Source organism: Phoenix dactylifera, chromosome 4 (assembly GCF_009389715.1).
Source record: "Phoenix dactylifera cultivar Barhee BC4 chromosome 4, palm_55x_up_171113_PBpolish2nd_filt_p, whole genome shotgun sequence".
Taxonomy (NCBI): Eukaryota; Viridiplantae; Streptophyta; class Magnoliopsida; order Arecales; family Arecaceae; genus Phoenix; species Phoenix dactylifera.
The window spans coordinates 16,966,229-16,984,158 of NC_052395.1; the positions used below are offsets into that span (position 1 = coordinate 16,966,229).

Consider the following 17,930-nt stretch of genomic DNA (forward strand, 5'->3'; position numbering starts at 1 on the left):
TTTGCCTCTTAATTGAACCGAGTAGTTGTTTTTCTAGTTCTACGTATCAGAACCAAATCAAAAAGATAAAAAAGAGAAACCCTTAGAATCTGTATCCATGTCTATATTAAACAATTATCTGAGCCTGCATCCAAGTCTTATTGGATACCATTTTTTATATCTGAAAGTAATCCAGTTTGGATCCAAATTCGACTCTGGTCAGATGTCGCCTGACCTACTTCCAGCCCTACTTCATTATGCTCAGGTTATAGTTATATAAATACGAATAACAACACTTGAATCACCACACCGCCTTTATATATACAAGTTAAGGTGCATTGGCTGTGATTTGAACTATTTATGCAAGAATATGTTGAACTTTCCATCATTTTATGGCTTACCATTTCTAGGATTGGCCAATTATGACTTCTTCAAGTTCAATATTAAGATCTTTTGATAAGCTAATAATTTTTGCCCTTCCCTTTTCCGAATTACAGAAGCTTTCTGGGGCACATCCAGAGTTTGCGTTGGTTGTCTTCAATACTCATGGACCTCACAGTTGTATGTGCCAGTTCTTGCTTCATATGCTTATATTAACTATTTTCTTGAATATAGTTTGGATCCTAGTACACATCTGATTGCTTATGGCCGTTATATTGGTACCTTCATTTTTTCAAATCATTTATTACAGAACAGTGTTTGTCGGCGTTGTCTGGAACTCACTTGGTCATTTTGTTGTCTCATAATATCTTTCCAGCTAATCAATGCTAGTGAATAACTTTTTAACCTTTGTGTGTTACATTCCTAAACATAAGAAAAAGCAGACTGTCCTACACACCTTGGGTTTCTTCACATTTATGATTTTGTCATTGGTATTTATACAAGCTAGAGGCCTCCAAAATGGGCAGCATCCAAATGACTTATCTTATTTTGTTATATATGTGCAGACATATTCCATGTGTTGCTATTCTGGAGACACCTTGCCTACTGCATCTAGTAGCCCAGAATTTACAGTTTTACTTGCATGATCCAGTGGCTTGATTTTGGGGCCGCTTGATGTGTAGTTAAGGGTTCTCAAACAATTTCACATTATATATCACATACAGCATGATAGATTATTACCTTTCAACACCATCATTGAATTTGGTGGTCGGTGTAGTATTCCATCCATGTCTAAGTATCCCTTCATGTGTGTATGTTTTTTCATGCATGCATGTATTTATGCGTCTATGTACAAAAGCATGCATGCATGTTTGCATTTGTATCTACAGATATATGCATGTTAGCAAGAATCCAAGTGAATGAGACACTGCAATGTTTTCTTTGGACTTTGGACTATTTAACTGTCTATGTTCAAAGAAAATCTAGAAAAAACTTCTTTGACAAGGGTTGACATGACAATATGCACCCAAAAAAAAATAAATAAAACCTCATTGGAATATTAGCTGGACATAGAAGGATTTTATTTAACAAAAGGAAATTTTTTGAATGCTCAAACAAGTTGTATATGCATTATGTAGTGAATTTGTAAAGAATATTATGAGATATCACTAAAGACATGTCCTAGTCCATATTAAAAACTTCTGTAAGTTGACTTTAATTTCAAGAATGACGAGGAAAGCATGATACAAAAGATATATTTTTATAAATCTTTCATATATGTGCTAGCCATTTCAGTATGACTGCTGCACATCATAGCTGTCAGTTGAAGCACCATGATATAATGTTATATTATGGATTCTATGTAAAAATAACCTGTGAGGACCACATTATTGTCAATATACTGTAATTTCCTAATGAATCCCTCAAAAACTTGAAGACTAATTTGTCTGTGACTGTTATTGGTATGAAGTACCGAGCCTTATGATAACTTTGTCGTTAAAATCAAATCATCTCTCATGTGCCATGATCATTTGATTTTCTTTCTATAACTAATTAGGTTTATTGGCACCAATTAGGTGCTTGAAGTGCAAATCGATACTTAACGCTCGATACCACCCATTCCCCTGATCTTTTGTTTTTGGTGATATCACTCCCTCATAATGTTGCCTTATCAAGCTAGTTTTGCAAGTAAGAACCCAAACTTATATATTTTTTGTCCTATGCAGACCCAAGTCTTGATGTCTGTCATAACTTGAGTTTTGAGAATGCTGATATACTTGCATTGTTTTTTCAACAGAAGAGATAAAAGAGATGTTTACTATCTTCTCTATATATAATGCAAACTCTCAAGTGTATGGCTCCATGTCCAAGTGAAATTCACGGTGGACCCACTCCAAGTCCGAGAAATGTATCATGATTTTCTTCTCTTTCTGGGGGGCATCTCTACACTCTGAGTCCGACTCCACCATGAGCCCCCTATGCAATGGGACTAAGCATCTCTGCTTATTTCCCTATCATTTTATGAGGCTTCACATTGTTTACATATATCTATAATTCTTCTATACTTGTACTATTACCACCCAAACTTCTATATTTGGGTCTCTGCATCTCAATTTATTTGTTCCTCTGGTTATCTCTTAAGTAGACTCTTGCAGTGCTGCCGCTTTTCCCATCTCTATGTGTATTCTTCTTACAGTAAATACATCCCTCCATATTCGCTCTAAAATGACCGATGAATAGAAAGAATTGCACGATACTAAATGGGGAGTATATATATCAAATCTGCTAGACAATCTTGATACATGGGATCATAGCTTTCCATTAAATATTGTCCTCTCTTGAATGACTTGCATGCAAGCCATATGATTCATGGGTTTGAGATCATTCATCAAGTTCTTTTTTTTCTTCAATAACATTAACCTTGTCTCAGCCTAATGTAATAGACAAAAAAAAGTACCTATATATCGGGAATTGCATGTAGCACTATGTCATAAAATTTTGATATTTCCATGAGGTAGTTATGCTTCAAAATTACAGATAGCGGGGTAGTCACCACACCATTCTTGTAGGTTGCTAATTAAGCAACAAGGAATTTCTCTACATGAGGAAAGCAAGCTTTGTCAATTTTTTTGTTGAATAAACCCATTTTTTATTTTTAAATTTAAAAATTTTCATGCATGTGCAATTTTGACAATTGACACAATATTTTCTGAATGTTTCTTATTTGCTGAAATTTATTTAAGTTTGAAAAATTGTAGGTCCAGGTGTAACTAGCTGCTTTTCGCAGCTTCTTCTAATGATACTTTGAAAATGTGACATGCACTTGAGTCGGAGAGTTATCTTATGTTATCCTACATTTGCTGGCGTATTTGGATCTTAATAATGTCTTTTGCATTGCAGCTTTCATTGTGCACCATAGTGGTTGGACAAAAGATTTGGATGTTTTCTTTCAGTGGTTATCAGGAATACCATTTAGTGGTGGTGGTTTTAGTGAAGCTGCAATTGCTGAAGGTCTTGCTGAAGCATTGATGGTATGCAAGATGAGTGTTATTTGCTAAATCTATTCTATCAAAAGAATAGAATCCTTGGATCTGTCAAATTTTCTGCGAAAATTTCCACCAGATTTTTCATTTTAAACTTATATATGTATATGTCAATGGCATCTTAGTGTAAGAAGGTAGAAGAATCATGTCCATTAATGTCTTCTGTGCATTTGCCTTGATTTTCCCTTGTTTATCTCTGTTATATGTACAATAAACATGTGCCAACCTTAGGATGCTAACTGCTGTTTACTGTAAAATGCTAAGGAGCAGTAAGCTTTTTATTCTTTCTGTAAAACTTAAAATGCACTGTTCTGTTTTCTTAATGTATCATAAATCTGTTAGCTAGTTCGTTATCTAGTTTGATATGATAAGCACATGGTTAGTTATTACCTGTGTTGGAATTAGTGATTTTTACTTGTTATGTAAAATGTTGGATATATTGCTTTATAGGAGTTCACTTAGCTAGTTTTGTGATATTTTTAAGGAGGATGCTCTCCTATGCTTTGAAAGGGATTTATTTGAAGTTATATCTTTTGATCTGAACTTGTTTTCTAGACAAATAACATTTATATCACTTTTTGCATATCCTCTGTCAGATGTTCCCATTTACTCCAAATGTAAGCCAGAGTCATCAAAACCTTGAAGCACAAAAGCATTGCATCCTTGTTGCTGCTAGCAACCCCTATCCTCTGCCTACTCCAGTATATCGTCCTGCTATCCAGAGTTTAGAGCACCCTGAGAATGCTGAAGCACAGACAGAAGCAGGCCTTGCTGATGCCGAGACTGTTGCAAAATCATTTGGACAGGTATTGCTCAGATTTTATCATTTATATTATTTTTTACTGCCCGTATGTTAAACATTAAAGTTTTTGCTGTTCTTGCTTGTTGATCTTTACATTTTTTTTGCATGCAGTGCTGTGTGTCATTGTCGGTAATTTCTCCTAAACATCTTCCGAAACTGAGATCAATATATAATGCGGTACTGTTATCATTCTATTCTTAACCACTTATTTGCCTTCTTTTCTCTATTGTTATGCATGATGTTAGCTTTCTGTTTATACATACATGCAGACATCTATGCACATACATGTGTGTGTGTGTGTGTGTATGTATAAGAACAAGGTGGAAAGGGGGTTTTACTCAAGCAAATGACCTGGGATACCCTTAATTTCTATCCCATAACTTGAAAAAGTATAAAGGCATTCTTATAATCTAATTGAGCATTATGTGCCATCATTTGCCCATGTGATAGACATTTTTGGGTGTATGAAGTTCTTAGTTAAATTACATGAATACACTACCTTCTTTGAGTGGGGAAAAAAAGAAGGTAGTTAGACATTAATCATTTGGTGGTGGTCTTGGGTTGTATATGTGTATACTCTTGTCCACATTTGAACTTGTGTATATTCTATTAACTTTCTAAATTATTCAATCATTGTGTCTCTTCCTCTTTCCAAGTTTCATTGTCTTATAATCTCCTGTTAATATTACATGACATATGTTGAATAGTAGTATTTCGTACATCAGCTTCAGGGACCAGTATGAACAGAACAGTGGTATTGAGTGACTCCCTTGTGACCTTGATTTTATATTGAGATTTTATTGAGGCAATCTTAATCGATGTCATGGGTGCATTGAGATATGCAAGAGAGCCAATCCGCAGCTCGTGTCTTAACCAGACATGGACACAACTGCCACCAATGACATGGACTCCTTTGATTAGCCTCTTCTTGATTATTAAACCAAGAGGACAATCATGCCATCTACCATCACACTAGGAGAGATTGTGATGATCGAGAACCTTTAAAAGGCCATTTGAAGACATTCTATAATTCAGCAAGGTTGAAAAATTCATGCTTTAGAAGAAAATATCTTTTCCTTGTCTCACACCTTCATGTAGACTTTCTTCATCTAGCTTGGGCATTTTGGAAGAAGCTTGTGTACAGGTAATAATTAATGGCATGAGGGCAAAAGACGTGGCATTTGAAGGCTTGCTTCTTATAGATCCAACTAATGATTTCTATAGCAAGTTGGGTAACTCCGGATCCATCATTGAGGGTCTACTAGCCGGTTATCATGATAAGAGTCACACGGTTCATGGACCCAAAATTGAAGTGTTCAATTTGGTGAAAGTTTTTTGGTATAAGAATTGAAGATTGTGGATGATTAACTCATAGAAGATCTGGCATTGATTTGTGAAGGTACTTGTTGAAACTATTGAGATGTAGAAGGTCAAGAATATCCGTATCTTGTATGATAATTCACTGCAAGATCTTATTGTCGAGCTAACAATCAAGTCGGTGATGTTTAATGTTCCATCTTATTCATTTTCAATACGATGGATGGCTATTATACATTTGTGACCATTGATTGTGTTCATTCATTTTATTGAAGAATATTAAGGGAATCTTAGGTGGTTTTAGAACAATGGGCAGAACTGCCAGTCAGCATGTCAGAAACGATATTGTACATATCAAACTTGGTATCTTACTGGCATATGGCACAGCTTGGGATCTGCTATGTGCCAATGCTTGATATGTTGTGGTGCCAGTGCATGCTGAGCATGTCAAGCACTAGCATGGTTAAAATGCACTGGGATGGAACCACAGTATGCATTCAGCCAATGGTTTTGAACTCCACAAAATCAGGACTTTGAACTTTAATTGGTTAGAAAATCCTTTTGATTGGGAAAGCCAATGTTCTAGTTGGGAGTTCTATTTAGTGGAGATCTATGCCAAAAATATCTTAATTTGATAAGTTAAAAGGTTTTGGATTGAAGTTGTTATATCCTCTTATATGGAGCTAAGGGAGATCCGAAAATTGCATTGTAACGACTGACTTTTGAATGAAGAAAGGTTTTCTTGTGATTCATTCCGCCTTTTGATCTTTCTTCTTATTCTTCTCCTCTTTATTTCCTTGTATTATTAGATCTTGTAACCCTGCCATTAGGGCTCCATCATCTTTTTTTTTTGTATTATCTTTAAAATTGTATTGTGATGATTGCTTTTTGAACGAAAAAGATTTTCTCGTGAATTCAATGTCTTTATCTTTTTCTTAATATTTTTATCCTATTCCTATTTCTTCATCTCCTTTAGGATTTGCTTCTTTTATTAAATTATGCAACATGATTGAAAATTAGTTTCAAGCAAGTTGAGCAAATCTATAAGTAGTTTATTATGTTTATCTTTATTATGTAAATATACTAGTAAATAATATCTTTCATAAATCCTATATAAATGTTTCATTTCATAGCTCAACCATTTAGCAGTCTATTTATGCATTTAATGATTAGATGGTGTTTAGGAACTATTCAATTATTTTGACAACCTTCAATGAAGATCAGGAAGCACTTCTATATTTTTTTCCAAGTCATTTTTTCTATGTAAATAATTATATATGCAACGTGCAGTCTCTCTTAGAATGTTTAGTCGACTATTTGACAACTTAAATGTGGTTGATGGTGTCAATTTTTCTGACTATTTGATTGGTTAAAATTAGATATCACCCTCTTTCTTAGGAATTTATTTTTCTTGTTTACAATTTATTTTTTCTTGTATATCCTTTTTTGCTACCCTGCTTACTGCTTATTGCACATTCTACTGCTTTTTATCATAAATGTTCTCAGCTGTTAATGATGGTTGTCCATCACCCATAATACAATTCTTTTTGTTATAGGGAAAACGAAACCCTCGAGCTGCTGATCCAGCTGTGGATCATGTTAAAAATCCTCAGTTCCTCGTTTTGCTTTCGGAGAGTTTTATGGAGGCTCGGGCTGCTCTAAGCCGCCCTTTAATTGGAAGTTTAACCTCCAATCAAGGTGTTGTAAAGTTGGATGGGGCTTCTGCTGCTCCTATTCCTGGACCTTCAACTAATAACCCTGCAGGTCATTATTAACTATTTGATGGTTCATATTCATTCAATTAGAATAAATGAAGAATTTCTTTTCCAACCCAAAAGAAAAAGTATTTTCTTGAACCTATCGGCTTTGCTGTACTGAGATAAAGTATGATCATGTTGGCTTATCTGCTCTTGCAGCCAGTCGATACATTTTAACTTCTGATGTAAGACAATGTCAGCACATGGACTATAAGTTAGATTATGGTTTCGTTTTCTCACATTTGTCACATAAGCAAGTAAAAATAACCTAGCAGGGAAGGGAAGGCCAAGGAATGGTGTTGAAATGAAATAGGAGCAAAATAAATATATTAGAAGCAGCATAGAAGCTGCATCAATTGAAGAGGTGTGGTATTAGTCAACATGGTGTGGGCATATTCAAAGATCCAAGGATGCTTCATCAGCTGGGTCTGTTGTTTGGGTCCAAGAGAGGGGGGACCAGAAGATCCAAGTAACATGAATGGAAGTTGCAAGAAGGGATTCAGAATAACAGGTCGTGTAACCCTGAATACAAATGAATGGCAAATAATGATACATAAATTTGCAATTCAGTAGTTGCAACAGGCATGTTGTTTATGTTCTCTGTTTTCTCTGTATGGTCATGGATATAAAATTGCAATTGGCCTGAACTGGGAGGATGAAAGTTGAAGTGCAGTGGTATGAACCAAAAATGCCACTTTCTATAGCTCAACAGGTCATTTATAATAAATATGTTCATGAGTAGTTTGTGCTGTTGCTGTCTTACATATCACAATTTGATGTTCAAAGGTGATGGGTTTTATTTGATGGAGAGTGTAGATATATATGCTTTCTTTTTAGATAAAAGAAAAGAGTGATGCAGATTTCACCAACAGGTGTAAGAGAAGGTGTCTACTTTGTGAAGAGGTTGCCTGATGTTTCGTGATCATATGAGAGGATGAAAGCACCCTACCTTATATTGTCATGGAACTTCAAGTTAGATTTATACATAAAAAGCAAGCATTATCTAGGTTTATGCCATAAAAGGTATCTGGCTTTAGAATGTAATGTGACAAATCCTGAATTCTATGAAAAAAGTGTGAGTCATGCAAGCAAATTGATGAAAATACCATACATGGTACTTTGAGCCCAACCTCAAAGTTACTGCAAACACATACAACCATCACTGCTAAGGTGTACATGAACAAGAAAGTGCTGTATGTTGGTGACATGTTGGCATGGTGTTGACTGAACATGTGCCTTGTGCTATGCCATGCTAGTGTTTTGTATGCAGTTGCCATTGGGGGCTTGTAGTAACATTTACTGGCACACATGGGCAAGATGACATATGCAATTTTTGTTTTTTTCTTTTTTAACTTAAAGTATTCCAAATTTCTTTTAATGCTCTCAGATTTTGTTATATACAAAAAAGAAAAGAACAAGAAATGGAACCAACAAATTTTATTCTATAACTAAAAACCAAGGCATATGTGTGATGATAATTGTGCAATATGCTATTTCAGTAATATGGTACAGTTTCAAATCTTACTAGTGTGTTACACAAAAAAAGAGATTACTTTGAATAATTAGAATACATAAGAATCGATGCAACAAACACATATAGCGAAAAAACTAATCTTTAGTTATGTTCTAGTTGTACTAGTTATACTATAGTTTTAACTTTTAAGTATAGGTATATTATAGTTGTACCAAACTTATTCTTTAGTTATACTGCACTAGTACTAAAGTTGTACTATAGCTACTACAACTATGCTGTATTTGTAGCTTGGATTGAGTTATAGTGTTCTGCTAGTTTGTTGGCTTCATATTGGCTTGGCATGCAACATGCACACTTTGCTAATTCCTAGCACACTTGGCATGCACTGGCATGACTGTGTGCCAAAGATTCGTACGCTGCTAGTACCATGTTAACATTGCTTCATGATAAGGCATTATCATACCATCATGCTGAATGTTTATATCGACCGATACAATATTCGGTACCAAGATTGTGGTATAAGATTCTGATATGTTATAATGGTTGTGCCTTTTTTATACTATTTGTTAATTAAAAATATAATCTCCACAAATTTGCTTCTCGTTGAAGCCAAGAATGGGATACCCATCTCCCATGCTTGTGAAATAATGGAAGAAATAAAGAAAAAGACCTCAGAAGCCTTTTGCTTTTGTACTGCTCAATGTCATGCTATGCCTAGCCATTTGGAATCAGCATGGTTTGATACAACCTGGTATAATTTAGCATCAAGTAGATTGGTTGGTGCCTGGGCTTGCACCCATGCCTCATGCCAGTCCACCAGATGCTGTTCTTTGTGTGTATTAAATTATAAACATATAATAAAAACATGTCTGGAGTTAGATTATGATAAGCTCAACTGGGTTGGGACTCAGATCTGGTCAGGTGAAATATGAAGATTATGGTTCCAAAACAAAAGTCTGGGCTGTTGAATGTGATCTATTGCCTCTAGTCTATCTAAAAGCCTAAAATCATTTTTTTTGGAAACCTTGCCTAAACATCAGCTCATCACAAAATGGGTAGATAAAATAACATATACAATGTTTTTATTTGTTTTATAGGTTACAAACATCCAAAACAGTTGAATTTTGGTTGCTTGTATTTTAAGATGACTAGATCAACTTGAACTTTTGGGGTTTTCAGTTCGTGTATCCTATGATGCATTTTAGGACCCTAGCTCTATTTGTACCCTTTGTTTTAGGACTATGTGATGCGTAGGCTAAGAATCTCCACAATATATGTTTTCGGGTCTGTAGGTTGTTTAGATGTTGTACACATTCAATGATTTGGATCTTCAACTTTCATCTAACTGGATCTTAGGTCAAATTTGGTCAACTTTACAGTAGTTTACCTTTGTATTCATGTCTCTGTATGTGTGTATCGCTTCTAGACATTACGATATTGTTAATTTAGCTGCCTCATTTTGCTTTTATTATGTCATCATATATCAAAAATATTATTTTCTAGAAGTTATTTCCAATTGTTGTAACCAATATACTTTTGATTGTTACTAGTGTGAAATGCGGGCTGATTGTTCAGTTTTGGCCCTTCATCTCCTTATGATGTCTAATGATAGCATCATTTGTCATTATTTAGTGCACGGTTGCATAAGTTAAAACAATGGTATGGTAAAGGGCTCTTTTCTTTCTGGTCGAGCTGAGGGTCTGCAGCATTCACTATAGATCAAATAATTTCATGTAAAACACTATGCATAAGGAAATTGTCCTAGACTCATCAAACCTAACTAGTAAGAGATAGAAATTAGGAGCTCTACTTCGTGCATCCTTGATGATTTACAATTTGTAGATACAACTTCTCACTTCAGTTGTCTCATTCATGTTAGTTTGGTTTAGTACTTTCTACATAGGGATGGTTAAAGATATTCATTATTAGCTATTTCTCAGTGTATAGGAACTCAAAGTTGAATTCATCAGCATGATTTTTTGTTAAAATAACATCAAATGATAATATATCTTGCTGTCATATTTATCGTGATAAGATACTTTAAGGCAAGGTCTGCCGAACCGGCACTAACCGGCACGCCCTAATATATTTTGGAGTTTTTAAAAATATTTAATTGGTAATCACTCTTTTCGAACTTTTTCTATGAATTTAAATCTAATTTGATGTTTTCTTTATATTTTTTGATGTTTTTTGATGTTTTTATGATCTAGTTTAACCTAAATGATTCATCTTATTGCTTTAAAATGATACAAATCATAAAAGAAACAATATAAAATATCCTCAATTTAAGTAGTGATATGAAAAATATAAAATAATACAATCACTTATATATATTTAAAGTACAACATAAATACCAATATCTAAAATCGGGCATTGTGGCATTATTGTCACAGTGCGGCTTGCCTCGGTGCGAACCGGCCGGTTTGCACCGAGTCGGCATCGAACCGGCCGAAATCGGCCGGTTCCGGCCCTAAAAGGATCGGTTCAGGCTGGTCCCTTTGTGATTCCGGCTCATAGGGGCCGGAACCGAATTTAAATAGCAAACCGTCTCGATTTTGTACTGGGTCAGTTCAGTACTGCTTGAACTAGGCGGTTCGGCCTGGTTCGGCAAACCTTGCTTTAAAGTATTAACTATATATAACTAAAGTATTTAGACATATATTGATGCTCTATCGCTGCTGTATGTATCATCTTATGTTGTATCATAGTCATTGATTTTCATAGTACAATAAGGAGTCTTGTCTAGAAACTTTAGTTAATTCATTTGATCCTAACTCTTCAATACACATCTCTCTTATCCAGCATTATTTTATTATCATAGGCATCAAAATGTAGTACAGTTTACATGGAAAAAACAATGTCATATGACATCCCGGATGAGCTTCGACCTTGTTGGTGACTAATTGCCTGTGTCCCTTTTTGATATATATACTCAGCATCTGGAAACCATCTTGGGTCTTACATCATACCTAATGTTTGCAAGTGATATTGAAATTTTTAATCAAGTTCCTGAGGAGGCTGTCCATCAATTCACAATATGTTGCTTTTTGAGCATTTAGCTGAAATATTAGAGTTGTGAGAATAATCGATATTAGATAATGTGTATACCCTCTACTGTTCCATAGTTGCAGGTTAATTATGATGGGTTTTTTAAGCATAACAGACCGAGTGCACTTTAAGAATAATTTGTTTACATGAAAGATCCATATATAAGTTGCCATTTTTTTGAGCATCAGCTGCTTGCTTTGTTAGTATAATCTCAACCAATGTATAAGTGCACTCTGAAAAGATATTTCCCTAAATACCAACCACAACTGAAAGAGCAGGTGTCCTTGGAAACCAAAATGTGGATTTTAGAAGGCAATCGGTATATTACTAGCTTACATTGATTGACTTTTCTGCGATTTTTCATAAATTAACTTGTTGGTCATAGAGACGAAAACCTCGGTTACCTGATTTGTAAACTGCCATCTAAATTGTCATGATTTTCAGAATATACTTTATAAAATGAAGAAGTTTAGAAGGAACATTGAATCTTGAAGAAAATGTAAACGTATCAAAATATTATAGAAATTATGATTGTATTGAAATATTATTCTGCTCTGATCAGTTAGACTTAGAACATGCTTGCTTAAGCAAGTCTTAATTGCATCTTATGATTAAATCTGTTCTTTAGATACTCAACTAGTTTTATGTCTTGGAGTGTTTCAAACTGGACGTTGTGTGGTGTTGGAGTACTCAATCCGAGGAACATGGTTAATTATGCCTTGACCATCTTCCACCCACAGGCACCCGAATTTATGAAATTCCATATACTATTTATAATGATTTTTGGATAATGGTTTTTTCTATACATTTTGGTTATCATATATGTGCTGGCTGCAATGCTTGTTGGTGTAACTGTATCAGTTATTGTTTTGAATATTTTCTAGTATTGTATGATCGTATCTATGAACATGGTTAATTATGCGTTAATAATGTTCCACCTACATACGCCTTCACTTATCGAATACAGGTTGTTAGTTGTAACGATGCCTGGATAACTTTTTTTTTTTTAATGTGTATTTTGGTGATCATATCTGTGCTTGCTGCTACACTGGTAGGTATATCAGTTAGTAGAATACTTAAATATTTTGTTTACTTTCTCAGTGAATGGATCAATGATCAATCGCCCACCAGTAACTGTTGGAAACATCCCAACTGCAACTGTTAAAATGGTAGGAGTTGCAAACAGTTTCAAAGTTGAATTATAAAATATTTTATTTGATTTGATGCTTATCACTTGTATAGTCTCTAACAGTGTTATTATTTTCCAATTTTCAGGAGCCAACTACTGTGTCCTCTATGGTATCTGGACCTGCCTTTCCCCATATGCAATCAATTTCTAATGTTGCCACTCAGGGAGTGGGAAACTTGCAAAATTCTGCCCCATCTCCCACTTCACAGGAGATGGGTGCAAATAGTGATGGTGTGCAGGAAATTAAACCTTTAATAAATCCTATTTCACAGTCACTACGTCCTGTTGGTCCAACACCGGCAAATGTTAGCATTTTAAACAATCTTTCTCAACACCGCCAAATGATGACCTCTGCCTCTATAGCAGGAGCAAGTTCTATAGGACTTCAAACAATGGGTGCGACACCTATGGCAATGCATATGTCAAATATGATATCTACCGGAATGGTATCATCTGCAATGTCAGGGATTACATCAGTAGCTGGATCAGGGCCATTGATGGCTACTGCACAAGTTGCACAAAATTCAGCCCTTGGTTCATTTGCATCTGCCACATCCAATATGTCAGGAAATTCAAATATTGGCATTTCACCTGCTTTGGCTAATCTACAAGGCAACATTGGTATGGGCACATCAGTACCTGGTGTGGGACAAGGAAATCTAGCATCAAGTACGCAAATTGGGCAAGGAGGGATTAGCATGAACCAGAACACAATGAACAATCTTGGGCCCACCGGTATCTCCTCTGGACCTGGGACAATGATTCCTACACCAGGAATGTCTCAGCAAGCAGGTTTACATTCTCTTGGGGTGACCAATAATTCTACGATGAACATGCCTGTGTCACAACATCCTTCTAATGTTCAACAAGCTCAGTCCAAGTATGTCAAAATTTGGGAGGTAATTTTGCTGCTCCTGTCTTCGTGATAAATCATTGACTGTAGAAATCATCAAGAAGTTTACCATGTATAAAGTGTATCCTATCAATGTATATTGCACAAGAATGATAAAATAATCATTTTTAATCAGACAATTTAAGATATTAGGCATGGTATGTTCTTGAAGATTTTTGGAATTTCTTTAATAGCTAGCTGATGGCTCATGGAATCCATTTTTTTCTTTCTTTTCTTGTACACAAAAATGAACTCTTTTAAACTTGGACACAGTAGTACATTTGGTTCTCATAAGTGAGTGTGATGCAGGCTGAAATGTGTGTATATTCTAGAATAAAATTAAAAGAGCAAAGTGAAACATCTAATTAAGTAATGCGTTATGTAAATTATGCAAGACATTACTCGTTTGAGTGGGGCTTTTTAAAAGCTCTTACGGATATAACTAAGGTCCGCTGAATCGGTACTGGGACCCGTACAAGTCGTCGGCCAGTTCGGTACTGTACTGTCATACAATATGCAATAGCATGCTGGCTCAAACCGGTGCGAACCGAAAACACTCCGAATCATCTGGTTCGGACCGATTTGGGGGTGGGTTACAATTTTCGTAGACGAATAGACCCGATTCCATGCCGGTTCAGCTCAGTAGTGGTTCAGACCGGTTTGGCGGATCATGGATATAACCAATACACAATTCTCCTTTCTTTTAGTAAAAATTCTTGTCAGAATAATATTTAATCATTATTTCGTACTCATTAGTGCTTGCATAAGGCCTCACTTTATACATTACAAATCTGCCATTTTCACCATTGCTTGTATCCAAAATTTATATGACCATATGTTATTAATTTGCTATGGTGCATTGAAAAGTTTCTGACAGTGTCCTCATTTTAACTTTTTAGGGATCTTTGTCTGGACAGAGGCAAGGACAACCAGTATTCATTTGTAAACTTGAAGTAAGTTGGATATGTTTTATTAAATTAGTGTTTCTAATGTTCAAATTTCTCTTATCAGTTGGATTAGATTGATGACGATTGAAGCTGTATATGAATACGTACAGCTCTCTCTCTATATCTTAAGGACTCCCTCTTGATAAGAAAGATCTCCAGTAAAAAGTTCTCATGTGAAGATCGTTTGTTCTGTTTTTCTTTCTTTTGCATAAGTTCTGAATTAAAGTTCCTTCACTTTATTCACGAATGTTTATCCTTGATGATTTTCCTTTAGAAGCTTTAAAATTAAAAGTTTATGTATCCTTGTTTTTCCCACAGCATTTATTGGGCATTGTTTTGGTATGCCTCATCTTTATCTGTATCATTGTGTATCATTTTTCTGTCTTGTAAAGTATATTATTTAATTTATCACCATGGTATTTTCGGTTTGCATTTTTCTTTGAATTCAGCTATTTCTCTGTTGTGACATGGTGAGAACAAAGTATCGACAATTTTTTGAGTTCAGAAACCCAAATTTCTTTCTTTCATGCATCAATTAACTTGAAAAATTTGTACTAACAATGACTAAACACTTGAAAGAAAATATCAATGGTAGCCTATATATATGACATACTTCAATAACCTCTAAATTAGTTTTCATTCTTTGGAAAGAAAGTATATTTCATTATGTGTCACTAAGTAATGCTCGTTTGCATATAATTTTATTTGTAACACGGGTTTCAGAACATAGTGTTCTAGAGGATTATTGACATATATTCTCTTTGAGACAAGCTGGTCCATAGTGTTCTAGACAAGTTTTGCCGTACTGTATTGTACTGAACCAAGCGGTATAGAGCATACCGTACCAGTTCAGTACCAGTATATGGTACAGAGGATGTACCGACACTTGGTATGCTGAACCGGCCCGTGACTGTACTGTACCGTACCGTCACAGTGATAGTGTGGCACCACCACAGGGCCCGGTGTTGGCCCGCGGGGCTTTGCGGTCCCAAACCCCGCGCCAAGGTTCAAAGAATGTTGTGTTGTTGAGACCGACTTGATGTGGGTAACGTGCCTTTTCTTGCTGCCGTTGGAACCACACAGTGTGCTAATCCAAGATTGGGGCCGGCGGTGGAAAAGAACCAAAGAGATGGGGCTGAAATTGAATGAACTTGATTCTATTCCAACAAGCAACGGATTACAAGGACTCTTGGCAAGATCAGGAAGGGATCTTGCGACACCTAAAACATTCTAAGGGGAGTTGCTCCACCCCACCCTAGCCCAAGCCTTGCGGCCGAAATTCCCACCTAGGGGGCCCTTGACACACTAATTCAAAGACAATTCAAATGATTCAAAGATGCCGACTAAGGGCCCTAATGGCTCCTTTAAATAGGCCTAGGGCCTTGGCTTATTTGCGGAAGAAATTCAAATGCAAAAAAGATTCTAACTTAGCCGCAAGGGGTCTAACTATGTTTGGCCCCTTCGGCCATGTGTTGAAATGGAGTGGATGCCCGGGATGCGTCGACCGGTTGGCCGAGGCGCGTGTCCCGTGCGGATGCCGCCACTTGTTCGCGGTTGGCCCGATTTGGTCTCTTTGTTGGTTGGTCGGATAGACTTCCGGGACGCGCTTCCTGATTTATCGGGACGCGCTTTCAGCTGCTCTTGCTCCCGCAGATTGGCCTCCTGCTGTCCGTTCATCTCGTGGCCTGTTGCATCTCGGCCGCCCATGTCTTTGCTCGCCAAATCTCTATGGAAGAGCCTGCAGGCTCCTTCGTTGATTCTGCACATGCTCCTTCCATGTTTATCCCCGCGCTTGCGCTTGGATTTCTGCCATGTGTCTTGGCATGCTATCCTTGGCCAAGCGCTGTCTTGCAGGGAGTTTCCTTGTTTACTGTCGCGCGCGGACGATTGCCACTTGTTCCTTGGCCGTGCGTTTGGCTCGGCCGATCGTGGCTTGCCTTGTTTGGCCTTTGGGCGCGCATGCGCTGGTTGGTCCGGGTTCAATGTGCGCGGGCTCGGACTGATTGACTTATCATTGATTGGGTTTGTCCTGTGCGCTGGCTTTGGACCTGATTGGCTTGGATGCGCTCGGTCGGATGCAGTCTCGGCCAAGCCTTGCGCTTGCTGTGCCTTCGGTGCTTGCGCGCTCAAGTGAGCACGCAAGGGCTGGTGCCCCTGGTTGCCGCCTATGTCCATACCCACTTCTGGCATGCATGCAACCCACTGTTGCGCGTGTGCTGGCGAGGCGTGGGAAAGCGGCCTGGCAGTGCACCGGTCGTGTCTGGCCTTGGCGAGGTTCGGGCGCGGCGCAAAGCGCCGGGCGCATGCTGGTGTGCGTGCAACTGGGTCGGCCTGGCGCTCGGGTGTTGGTTGGCTCGATTGCTGCTCGCACGCGCAGAGGTTAGCATGGCTGTGCATGCGCGCGGAGGGCCACGCGCTGTTGGGCGTCGGGCGCGCGGAGGGCCTCGCGCTGCAGTGGTGCACGTGGAGGGCCGCGCGCTGGCTGGCGCACGAGCGGAGGGCCGCGCGTCTGCTGCTGGTGTGTGCGCGGTTCGCCGTGCGTGGGCTGGTGGGCGCGCGCTAGTCTGCGCGCCTGCTGGCGCGCGGGGGGCCGCGCGTGCCTGAGGTTGCATGGGCAAGCGGAGGGCCGCACGCTGCTATGGGCGTGCGTGGGGGTCCGCGCGTGGCTGTGGCCGAGCGGGCGCGCGGTTTACCGTGCGCTGCTGTGATGGGCGCAGAACCTCGCGCAGACGCTGGGTAGGGCCTGCGCGGGGCTGAACCATCGGCTGGCGAGGTTGGCCACTGCTTGGGCAACCCTCCAAGCAATGGATTTGGCCCGCTGGTTTGTCTTGGCCGAGGTTGGCCTTGTCTAAATCTTTTGGATTTTGGCTTGGCTGGCCGGGGTGCTCATCATCCCCCCTCTTGGAGAATACTCTTGTCCTCAAGGGTGCCGTCAAGTAGTGGACTGCCCTCCTTTCGTGACAATGCGTCTGCCACCTTATTCTCTTTTCCTGGTTGATAGATAATGTCATACTCAAAGCCAAGTAACTTTACCAGGAATTTTTGCTGCTCTGGAGTCACGATTTTTTGTTGTAGAAGGTGCCGAAGAGCTTGCTGGTCG

At 38.1% G+C, this 17,930-nt stretch overlaps 1 protein-coding gene across 1 annotated transcript in view; it reads left to right on the forward strand.

Annotated features, from left to right (window-relative positions):
• Positions 1 to 17,930, forward strand: part of LOC103708191 (mediator of RNA polymerase II transcription subunit 25) — a 33,692-nt gene that overhangs the window by 826 nt on the left and 14,936 nt on the right. Inside the window, exons 3-10 of the mRNA XM_008793013.4 lie at positions 477 to 540; positions 3,262 to 3,392; positions 4,001 to 4,210; positions 4,318 to 4,383; positions 7,080 to 7,287; positions 12,904 to 12,971; positions 13,078 to 13,890; positions 14,783 to 14,836. Of these exons, the coding sequence (XP_008791235.2) occupies positions 477 to 540; positions 3,262 to 3,392; positions 4,001 to 4,210; positions 4,318 to 4,383; positions 7,080 to 7,287; positions 12,904 to 12,971; positions 13,078 to 13,890; positions 14,783 to 14,836 (1,614 nt within the window). The remainder of the gene's footprint in view (positions 1 to 476; positions 541 to 3,261; positions 3,393 to 4,000; positions 4,211 to 4,317; positions 4,384 to 7,079; positions 7,288 to 12,903; positions 12,972 to 13,077; positions 13,891 to 14,782; positions 14,837 to 17,930) is intronic.